Here is an 11,497-nt window from a genome sequence, read left to right as displayed (position 1 = left end):
TTCTTGCACAAGAACTTGGCTCACAGGAAATCATCACCTGTCTCAGGCAGATTTCAGGCTTCAAATAGGTAGCCCTCCAGATGTCTTAGGCATGAGCCTGAAGGATTCCTGAAGGGGTGAAGGCACTTCACCATTGAGTATATTGGAAATTCCGGGCAAGCATCAGTTGGTTGGTAGACATGCCCACAGGTTAAGAACTAAGGGCTGTTGTCAAATTATTTCACAAACTGTGACAATGAGAATTCAGTTGACAAAGCAAACTCCTAGAACCTCACTGGCGGTCCAGTGGTTAGGACTCATTCTCACTGCTGGCGTCCCCAACAGGCTGTTTTGGTTAGCCTAAAGTTTAAATTAAATCATGTATAGGCCAGAACGACTTCCCCATACCCCAGTATGTGAACATTTCTTCCATCCTTTCCCCCTTTTAATTGTGACTCCTTTGATAGGAATCATTGATAATCCATGTATTTTCCCAACACTGCCGGAGTGGCTCTTTTTTCTGCCTGCTCTGGGCCCAGCCATCTCCTTCGACACTTGGCCTCCTTTTTGTTTATATATCGCCTGGTTGTCCACGTTGGGGGAAATTTCATAAGATAGCATGAACAAGCTCAGAGAAATGTTTTAGAGGCCGTTCATTTTATCATCTCTACCCAGTTGTCACCCAGACACTGTATGTGTGCTTTAAGCGGTAAACTTAGAGCCAGCAGTCTTACAGATCACGAATAGTTATACTCTGCCTCAGCTTTATTGGGCAGTGTTTCCATCCTGAACATTGGGGTCAGAAGTATGATTAGAAACAAAACAATTACTTTCCATCAGCAGTCTCTGTTATCAAAATCAGATCAATATTCTAGGAGAACTCTGCTTTCTTAACAGAGACAAAAAAAAAACAAGTTCAGCCTTGCATCAGCCTAGTGTTAATAACATTCATAAACAATTAAATTCAGTCTAATCTTAATCCTGACAACATACAAAATTCTTTCCTCAAAGTTCCTTTTTCATAAGTCTTTTATCATTTTCTGGATCCAAACAACTTTGTTCTTTATTTTCTCATCCAGAAACAAACAATTGTAGGACAAAATAATTATCGTCTTTTTCCAAAAATGCCTCTGTTCTTTATCCTTTCTCTTCGCCAACAACACATGTTCTACTTGTTTTACACATAGAAATGTTTCCCTTATCATTTTTACATGTCACAATTTTTAACCCTTGGAACCTTAACAAAACCAAGTGATTGAACTGATACACCAGCATTTTCTGATTGCAGACCTAAGGATATATTTCATACATCTAGAAGTATACATTTTTCACAGCATAATTTTTCTTTAATGGTACATCATGTGTGTTTAATAAGCCCAAACCTCTTTAGTTTCCCTCTTGGTCTTATGAGAAGACAAAAGTAGGTAAATTTAGATTTGTTTGATTTGTAAGCACTTATGTTTTTTAAGGCCAATTAAATAGAGCCTCTTTACAAATTAACCTCAGCAATATTATCTAATGGCAAAAACACATATTGAGACATACAAACGTCCAGACAAACAGAGATCTCTTTGCTTCATCTTTTTACATTTATTGAATTAGGCATTGCAATTAAACTTATCACTTTATGGATAATAGAATAGTCAAATTTACATTCTCAGTTTTAAAAGGCTTCTATCTTTTCTTTTTCCTTGGCTTGAAGTTTTATATTTAACCCAAGGCTGAAGATCCAGGCAAAGTGGACTGTGTTTGTATTTCAAGGACATGATAAGCATTAACTTCAGATTTTCTCCTAGGCATATTTTTGTTTTCCGAGGGTCTGATAAAAGAGTTTTATCAAACTAGACTTCTATAACTACATATGCAAAAAGAACTGGGTTTTTGGAATTTCAAGAGTTTCACCTTAACCAATCTTCTCTGGAGTCTGAAGAATATTGCTGCCATACATTGTCCAAAAAAATCATTTTTTTGGTCATGATTTCACAGCTAAAATTTTTCTTAATGAATTGAACCTGAATTTCCCATTTTACATAAGGCAACAAGAGTACCAACCACACAAACGGAATACACACTCACACACCAAATGACAGATCAGTCCTAAACTCTCTCCGAGGGTGACCTGTAGAGTCCCAAACACACATGTCCCCAAAATGGTCCTCAATGGTAGATGTCAGAACCAACTGGCAAAACGCCCAAATGACACTCAGTGCTCACAAGCGGCCCCCAACAGCAGACAGGTGTCAGAACCAACTGGCGAGAATGCCCAGAATCGTGGCAGCTCATGTCCTGGGTAGAATCTGGCCATCATGTAGTTAACTTCTCCACCTGCAGTTTCAGGATCTTCAAGACAGCTCACAGAATATGGCTCAGGATAATATCTACAGCCCTTGAGAAGGAACTAAGTGTCCTCGACTGTGCTTAATGCTGCTAAGTCGCTTCAGTCGTGTCTGACTCTTAGCGACCCCATGGACTGCAGCCTATCAGGCTGCTCTGTCCGTGGGATTTTCCAGGCAAGAACACTGGAGTGGGGTACCATTGCCTTCTCCGATGCTTTATGCGGCTGCTGCTGCTAAGTCACTTCAGTTGTGTCCGACTCTGTGCGACCCCATAGATGGAAGCCCACCAGGCTCCCCCATTCCTGGGATTCTCCAGGCAAGAACACTGGAGTGGGTTGCCATTTCCTTCTCCAATGCATGAAAAGTGAAAGTGAAGTCCTTTAGTCATGTCCGACTCTTAGCAACCCCATGGACTGCAGCCCACCAGGCTCCTCTGTCCATGGGATTTTCCAGGCAAGAGTACTGGAGTGGGTTGCCATTGCCTTCTCCGGATGCTTTATGACCACATTATTATTTGGTCTCCTTTTGACTGTTTTCCTTTGTTTTCACGTGTTCTCATTTCTCTGATTAAACTTACCCTTTGACTAACTTTTCCACAGGCAGAAAGCAGGCAGAGGACGTGGGGGCAGGGCAATGACCATACAGTCTTATTTCAATCCTTCACATGTTGGGGACAAGTTATCACTTTAATCTGGCAGTCCCCAACGTTTTTGGCACCCAGGACCAATTTCGTGGAAGGTCATTTTTCCACAGACCAAGGGGGGAAGACGGTTTCAGGATGATTCAAGTGCATTGTGTTTACTGTGCACTTTATTTCTATTAATATCACATCAGCTCCACCTCAGATCACCAGGCATTGGATCCCACAGGGTAGGGAACCCCTGTGCACTTTGTTTCTATTAATATCACATCAGCTCCACCTCAGATCGCCAGGCATTGGATCTCACAGGGTAGGGACCCCTGCTTTAATTCCCTCTAGAATTGACACAGGAGATGTTTTTAGTTTCTGCTTTCACAGATGCAACCTCAGAAGGATCTGTAGGTTGTTCAAAGCTATCAGCCCAGTGAGTGGTGGGGCTGTGGCTGTCCAAAATAAAAAACAAACAACAAAAAAAAGGAAGTCATCCTCTTCTCCCTAAAGTAGGAAGAGAGAAAGGAGAAGTTGGAAATTTTAATAAAAACAGAAGAGGATGTGTTCCCCCAAGATTAGGTATAAATCAAGAACATATAAGTGAGTGGTTAAGACTTGCTTAGGAACAGAAAATGTGTGTATAACCACGAGAAAGGCATCAGATTGCCAGATAAAATGAGAATTAAATTAATAAACTTGGGAGAAACGATAGGAGTAGCCAGGGCTTCCGGAAGGTAGAGTTTAGGGTCCAGGTCAAAGGTCTACTGTGCCACTGGCTGTTGCCTGAGCAACCAACCCTGCCTCTTACTGATAAGGAGGGTTCTGGAAAATAGCTGTGAGCCCAGGAATCTGTAATCGGAGAAGAAATTCTGCAGGGTCTGAACTTGGTCTTCCTCTGGGGAGGATCTGAGCAGGACTTTGGAAGATGTTTGCTTGGCCCCCAAGAGTGATGTCATGAGAATGATGGTGACTCATTTAAAAGGTGAGCTGGAGGGACTTCCCTGGTGGTCCAGTGGCTAAGACTCCATACTCCCAACGCAGGGGGCTCAGGTTCGATCCCTGGTCAGGGAACTAGATCCCACATGCCACAACCAAGACCCATAGCAGGCAAATAAAAAAATATATATATTAATAAAAAAATAAAAGGTGAGTTGGAGCATGACCAAGGGGAAAACAACACTCACAACTAGAATTTCGTTTGGTTCTGTGAGTTTGAGAGAAGCAGCTCTTATACAGGAGCTGACATTTATTGAGCATTGTCCAAAGTAATCCTAATGAAGTATTTCCAATGCTTCCGTTTTACCGCCAGGGCAGCGGTAAAACTTTCCTAACATCCCACAAGGAGTGAGTAGCGGCACTGGGATTCGATCTCAGGTCTTACTGGTTAGGAAGGCTTAACCACCGATAGTGCTTTCTACTGATCTGGGAGATCCTGGAGAGATGACCCAGAAGGAAGATCCCGGGCGCGGTGCAAGGGCATTATTACTCGGGAAGCTGGGCTGCGGGGCTGCCGGCAGGGCCGGTCCAACCATGGGACCCCAGCGTCTTCTCCTTCCTCTCTGCTCTCCCGGGCTCAGGCCCAGACGTTGCCAGAGGGGCGATTCTGGCTGTGCCAGTCGAAAACGACCAGTGCGCCCAGCGAGATGAGAACCAGGCCGCCCAGCCCCAGGCGGAGGACGTTGCCCTGGGTGTAGTCCGAGGCGCCCGAGCCTGCGGGGCCAGCAAAGGAGAGAGGCGGTCAGCGTCCCCGTCAGACCTGCATCTCCGCCCGTCCTCTGGGTGTTTAAGCTCCAGAGCGGAGCTGAGAACGCAACTTCCAGTCTCAACATTGCAGGGGCTGCATGGCGGCAGGGCTTCGACCCCCGGGTCTGAGGGGGGAAGGGCCGGGGGCCTGGACCCCCGGGTCTGAGGCGGGAGGGGCGGGGGCCTGCACTCCCGGGTCTGAGAGGGGAGGGCTGGGACCTGGACCCCCGGGTCTGAGGCGGGAGGGCGGGGGCCTGGACCCCCGGGTCTGAGGGCGGAGGGGCGGGGGCCTGGACCCCCGGGTCTGAGGCGGGAGGGCGGGGGCCTGGACCCCCGGGTCTGAGAGGGGAGGGCGGGGGCCTGGACCCCCGGGTCTGAGAGGGGAGGGCGGGGGCCTGGACCCCCGGGTCTGAGGCGGGAGGGCGGGGGCCTGGACCCCCGGGTCTGAGGCGGGAGGGCGGGGGCCTGGACCCCCGGGTCTGAGGCGGGAGGGGCGGGGGCCTGGACCCCGGGTCTGAGGGCGGAGGGGCGGGGGCCTGGACCCCGGGTCTGAGGCGGGAGGGGCGGGGGCCTGGACCCCCGGGTCTGAGGCGGGAGGGCGGGGGCCTGCACTCGCGGGTCTGAGAGGGGAGGGCTGGGACCTGGACCCCCGGGTCTGAGGGCGGAGGGGCGGGGGCCTGCACTCCCGGGTCTGGGGGAGCAGGTGTGCGGTCGGGACCCTCGGGTCTGGGGGCGGGGGGCCGGCCGCTCACCGTCCGCGCGGACCACCAGCGGCTCGCTGCGCGCCGACAGCACGTAGGGGGCGGAGGGCGTGTGGTAGTAGCAGGTGTAGGTGCCGGGCGCGCGCGCGCCGAGCAGCGGGAAGTCGGCCCAGGGCTGCTCCGAATCCTGGTACTGCAGCGGGGCCGCCTCGCCCTCGCGGTACAGCGCGAAGCTCATGCCCCGCAGGCGGCCGGCGCAGCGCAGACTCACGTTGGCCCCGGGCACTACCACCGGCGCGGGCAGCGCCACCAGCGAAGGGCGCGGCAGCTCGTCTGCGGGACGAGGAGGTGGGAGGGTCGGGGTCCGCCTTCTCCCTCCCTCATCCCACCCCCTCCCCTCCCCTCCCCACACCCCCGCCTCATTCTCTCCTCTCCCCTCCCCCCTCCTCTCCTCTCTTCTCCCCTCCCCCCACCCCAGCCACATTCGCTCTCCGCTCCTCTCCCTTCCCTCTCCCCTTCCTCTCTCCCCTCCCCCCTTCCTCTCTCCCCTCCCTCACCCCTACCCCCCGCCTCATTCTCTCTCCTCCCCTCTCCCTCTCCACCCCCCCATTCTCTCCCCTCTCCTTTCCCCACACGCCCACCTCCCCCTCTCCTCTCCCCTCCCCCCTCCTCTCCTCCCCCCACCCCAGCCTCATACTCTCTCCTCTCCTCTCCCCTCCCCTCCCTCTCCCTTCCCCTCCCTCTCCCCTTCCTCTCTCTCCTCCCTCACCCCCATCCCCCGCCTCATTCTCTCCCCTCCCCTCTCCCCTTCCCAAGTGCTCTCCCTTCCCCTCTCCCCCACCCACTCCTTCCTCTTTCCACTCTTCCCTTACCCTCTCCCCTCCCCGCCCCGCCCGCTCTCCCTGCCCATCTCTCTCCTCCACTCCCGGCCGGTGTCTGCAGGCCTCTCACCTTCTCCGTGGTCTCCCTCAGCTCCTCCGTGTCCGTGTCCCTATCTCTCCCAGCCCCTGTGTGTCTGCCTCCCTCTCCCTCCCACTTTCTCCCACTGTCCCTGTGCTCACTAAAATGCTCTGTTTTTAACCCCCCGGTCGTGCATGTTTCACTCCCCCGTGGGGCTCAGAGGCTGTCTTTCTCCCAGGGTTTCTCCGATTCTTAGGGGATCTTAGTTCCCCAACCAGGGATTGAACCTGCACCCTCGGCAGTCAGTGCTTGGAAACCTAACCACTGGACCACGGGAGAGTCCCGTTAGTGACATTTTTGGATAAATCTGGATGATTCTTTGGGGGTGGGTTTTGAGGGGGATTGTACTGTCCTGCACACAGGGTGTGTTATAACGTCTCTGGCCTTTAACCCATGTGATGCCAGTAGCACACCCTTCCCCGGTCAGGACAAGCAGAAATGTCTCCAGATATTGCCAGACTGGGGGGGGCGGGGGGGGGGAGTGGGAAGGGCGGCATAATCATCCCGACTGAGAATTCTCTCTGTCTCTCCATGTAACTCTTTTTGTATGTGTCATTGTGCAAGCTCCTCTCCATACATACACGGATTCCCTCCTTGCCCCTCCATCCCACCTGTGTCCCTTCTTCACACCCCACTCCCCCAGGACCTCACCTGTCACCAGCAGTTCCAGGGCATCACTGGGGTGGGACCAGACATCTGGGTCCCAGCCTTGCCTCCAGTAGCAGCAGTAGTAACTGCCCCCCTGGGCTGGGGTCACCTCCTCCAGGAAGAACTCCGCCAGTTCCGCAGATACATCCCGGTGAATCATAGTAGTGAGCTCTGCAGACCTGAAGACTGCAAACCTCCAGGCGGGCTGGGGTGCCTGGCACCTCAGGGTGACATTGACCCCAGGGGTCACAACTGCAGCGGGCTGAGCGCTCAGCCAGGGCCTGGGGTTGGAGGCTGGGGAGACTGAGTAAGCGTGGCTGCCTGGGTCCTCGGACTTATTGGGAGCCCAAGGAGATGAGCCGGCAGCTGGAGTAGGAGGAGAAGCTCCTTGAGAATCACTGCCCCTTTCTCAGCCTCAGATCCCTGCTCCTAAAGCAGGGGAGACACAGGACCCCAACCAAGGCTTTCAAAACCGGCTGCACATCAGAGGAGCGAGGCATCAACTCCTGTTTTAAACATCACTTCAAGGGATTGGATCCCAGAAATCTGCAAACTCAAATTGTCCTCCAGAATACTTGTAATGTGTTTGACATATTTCAACAGTTGCCCAAACTTGCCATCTATCTGGGGGAAAAAATTGTTGGATCCCTACCTCACACACCATTCCCCCAAGCAAATTCCAGATTAATGTAAAGAAAGTACATGAGTTTTTTAAAAAGCTATAAAAGTATCAGAAGAAAATATAGGAAAATGTTTTTATCTTTGGGGTTGAGAAGGCTGTCTGAAAATGTAAAATGAAAAATTCAGAAGGGAAAATTGTTCATTAATTTGGCCGTTTTAACCTTTTAACGCTGTATATGAGAAAAGACATGTAAATGAAGCTAGAAGACAAGCGCACCGTCAGAAATGGCTTATTCATAAATCACATAGATTAAGAGTGTAGAAGGACTTTACACTCTTGTGTAATGTGGTCCAGTGGTTAAGATTTTGCCTTCCAACACATGGGGTGTAGGTTCCATCACTGGTGGAGGAGTTAAATCCCACATGGCTTGTGGCCAAAAAAAAAAAAAAAACCCCACCATAAAGCAGAAGCAATATTGTAACAAATTCAATAAAGACTTTAAAAAAATGGTCCACATTAAAAAAAAAAAGTGTGAAAAGAAATCTTAGAGCCAATTCAACTGAAATCTGGGCAAAACATATGAACAGGCAATTCATGGAGGAGGAAGTCCAATTGACCAAAACACATCTAGGGGTTGCGATGTGAAAGTCACTCCACGATAATACTAATTTTTTAAAAGTTAAAACAATAGTAAGACATTTTTGCCTCTCAGGTTGTCAAAAATTTAAATACCGGTTAACATTGTGTTTGGGAGAATATATAGTACAACAGGTGCTTAGCTGCACTCAACCACACCTTTTGAGACAGCAGTTTGTCAGTTTCTATTAAGATACACAAAGGATATGACCAGCCCCTCAATAAGTCCACCCTAGACAAATGCACTTACATGAACATGAAAACTTCACACTGCAATGCACACTGCAGCGATGAATGTGATAGTAAACGCTGGAAGCAACCTAAATATACACCAGGAGAACCAACTAAACTAGAACCCCCCCTGCAATGGTGAATGTTAGATAGCAATTTTTAAAAAGAGAGAGAAAAAAAGTAGAACCATCTATAATGACATGGACAGCAATTACAAAGTGAAAAATATAAGGTGTAGAACACCTTACAAGAAATACCAGTTTTGCTTTGGGGGGGGAAAAAAAGAAGAAGCACAAAAATACATGTGTGTGTTTGAATGCATGGAAATTTTTTTATAAGGGTTCAGAGATTATATAAGGAAGATGAGGAAAGGGAAGACAGCCATTGCTATAGATCCTTTAATAGTAATTAATAGGGGTTTGGGGGCTCGCTGTGCGGCATGTGGAGCCTTACCCCACCAGGGAACGAACCCATCCGTGCTCCCTGTAGTGGAAGCATGGAGTCTCAGTCACTGGACCACCAGGGAAGTCTGATGATAATTAATTTTTAAAATCATGAATATATGTTAGCTTTAGCATTTAAAACTTAAAAAATTGATAACTAAGGTATTAATGGTTTTCCAGGCGACTCTTATTTGGAGTGTAGCTGGGGGAAAATTGAGAGGAAGAAAAGATCTCCCTCATCAGAAACCTTGGAAAGAAACCAAGTCATCTGAGGGTGGAGAACTACACTTTCCAAATGGGGAAATAATGGGTTTTGCCAGAGATCTTATTTCCCGAGCCCTGCACTTCACCAAGCTCTGAGCCAAGAGTTCTATGCATGTCATTTTGTTAAATTCTCACAACAGCCCATTTTACAGAGTAGAAAATTGAGTCTTAGCATGCAGTGGTTTGTTCAAGGTCATAAATGAATAGGGTGGTGAAACCGGGGTTCCCGTTTGGGTCTCATTCACTCCAATGGGCATGACCTTCCCTACTTCTCTACACTGGTCACTAAAGTGAATACGGGGACTTCCCTGGTGGCACAATGGGTAGGAATCTGCCTGCCAGTGCAGGGGACATCGGTGCGACCCCTGGTTTGGAAAGATCTCACGTGGGATGAGGCAACCAAGCCTGTGTGCTGCCACAACTAAGCCCACGCACCTAGAGCCTGCACACCTAGAGCCTGCGCTCGGCAACGAGAGAAGCCACGGCAGTGAGACGCCTGTGGCCACAACTAGAGAAAACACACGCGCAGCAACCACGATCCAGCGCGGCAGAAGGTAAACAAAAACAAAGTGAGGGAGGGAGGGAGGAGGGAAAGAAAGAAGAGAGGAGAGGGAAGTAAGGAAATCTGGGCTGACGGTGGGCACCAAAATAAAGGCTGAGTAGTTGGAAACGGGATGTCAGAAACATGTGGGGGAATGGGGGGTGGGGCGGGGGATTGTTACTCACCAGCTGGAGTGCTGTCTGCGTGACACACCAGCCCTATAGAGGGTTGGAGGAGGGGGCTTGGTCTTGTCAGAGCCTTCAGCCGCTACCAGCCCCACCTCACTGCGCGCCCAGGAATCTAAGTCCCCGGACTCTCTTTCCTCTGAGAAACAGGAATCTTGCCCCAAATTTCTCTTCTCTCATCAGCCATAAATTCAGACTTCCAATCCCCACTTATTTCAGAGACCAAAACTCTGGGCAGGCAATTCCCTGGCCATCCAGTGGTTACAGCTAAGCTCTCTCCTTGCCAATGGCTGGGGTTCGATCCCCGGTTTGGGGAACTAAACTCCCACAAGCCATGCCACACAGCCAGAAAAATAAAACAAAGCCTAGACCCAAATCCCTCTTTCCTCTACACCCAAGAATTCAGATGCTTGGACTCCCCTTTTTTTCAGGAGACAATAATCTGAGTGCACAGTTCTCCTCTCTGGGGTGTGGGGGTCTGCACCCCCAGCTTCCTCCTTTCCCAGGGACCCAGGTGTCTCAGCTCCCATCTTTCTGTTACATCAAGGTTTAGGACTGAACAGTCCCCATTCCCAGGAATTCAGGTCCCTGGCCTTCTCTTGCTTCAAGATCTAGAGCATCCTGCTCCCCAACTTCCTCCTCTCCCAGGAACCCAGGAACCTGAGACCCCTGTGTCCTCTTACCTTAGGATTCAGGGGTCGGAGCCCCAGTCCTGTTATTCTAACCTAGAATCCCCCTGAACCCTCAGCTAGTGCTGCACCTGCCCTCAGGGAGACCCCAGCCCAGCCAGGGACCCAGGGGGAAGGGGGTGGGTGTCTCACAGAGAGTCAGCAGCTGCAGGCTCAGCACCTCCGCCATAACGGGCAGTTCTCGGTTGGAGCGAGAAGAGCAGCCCGGGCTCACCGTGCCCGGTCCCCTACCGGGAAATGAGGCAACTTCAGAAAATCAGAGCCGTGCTCAGGGAAGGGAGGAGGAGCAGGGTGGGGCCCCCTGGGTAATTGTGTCATAGCCTTATGGTGCTGTGGGAGAAGTCGGGAGAGTGGGAGGTCATCACTGATCACTGTTGTGTTCATTAGGCTAAAAAAAAAAAAAAAAAAAGCCAGCACCTATTGTGTATCAGACCCTGTGCTGCACGGTTGGGGGAGCGGGGACAGAGGAGAGTCAGACCCCATTATTGTGCTCCAGTAGTTCCCAGCCTGCTATCAGGAAAGCCACATCCCGACCAGGTTAGTTAAAACAAAACAAAACGATGTGCGCTAGAGTGAGGGGCTTCCGTGGTGGCTCAGACGGCAAAGAATCTGCCTGAGATGCAGGAGACCTGGGTTCCATCCTTGGGTCGGGAAGATCCCCTGGAGAAGGGAATGGCAACCTGCTCCAGTACTCTTGCCTGGAGAATTTCATGGACAGAGGAGCCTGGGGGCTACAACAGTCCATGGGGTCGCAAAGAGTTGAATATGACTGAGCCACTAACAGTTTCACTACTTTTTCACAGGATGGAGATCACACGGGGCACTGTGAGAGTCCACAGAAGGTCCCTAACCCTTCAGGAATGAGAGGGCTTGCAGGACGAACTGATT

General features: G+C 50.5%; 1 protein-coding gene across 1 annotated transcript; it reads right to left on the bottom strand.

Annotated features, from left to right (window-relative positions):
• Positions 1 to 3,107: 3,107 nt before the first annotated feature.
• OSCAR (osteoclast associated Ig-like receptor) lies at positions 3,108 to 10,884 on the bottom strand. The gene is made up of 5 exons (XM_070771863.1): positions 10,742 to 10,884; positions 9,921 to 9,953; positions 7,002 to 7,364; positions 5,442 to 5,723; positions 3,108 to 4,656 (listed from the first exon to the last, which is right to left on the bottom strand). Exons 1-5 carry the CDS (start codon positions 10,776 to 10,778, stop codon positions 4,520 to 4,522), a joined length of 852 nt encoding a protein of 283 aa, XP_070627964.1. The 5' UTR covers positions 10,779 to 10,884; the 3' UTR covers positions 3,108 to 4,519.
• Between the last annotated feature and the right edge of the window lie 613 nt (positions 10,885 to 11,497).

Source organism: Bos indicus, chromosome 18 (assembly GCF_029378745.1).
Source record: "Bos indicus isolate NIAB-ARS_2022 breed Sahiwal x Tharparkar chromosome 18, NIAB-ARS_B.indTharparkar_mat_pri_1.0, whole genome shotgun sequence".
NCBI lineage: Eukaryota > Metazoa > Chordata > Mammalia > Artiodactyla > Bovidae > Bos > Bos indicus.
The sequence above is the reverse complement of the archived record's forward strand: the minus strand, read 5'-3'. Positions and strand labels throughout refer to the sequence as shown.

Bases quoted from the DNA above. Each gene is read 5' to 3' on its own strand.
- OSCAR (XM_070771863.1), bottom strand. From the start codon at position 10,778: ATGGCGGAGGTGCTGAGCCTGCAGCTGCTGACTCTCT. The intron at 9,954-10,741 runs GTGAGACACCCA...AACCCTCTATAG, and splicing joins CCTGCAGCTGCTGACTCTCT to GGCTGGTGTGTCACGCAGAC. The intron at 7,365-9,920 runs GTGAGTAACAAT...CTCCTACTCCAG, and splicing joins CGCAGACAGCACTCCAGCTG to CTGCCGGCTCATCTCCTTGG.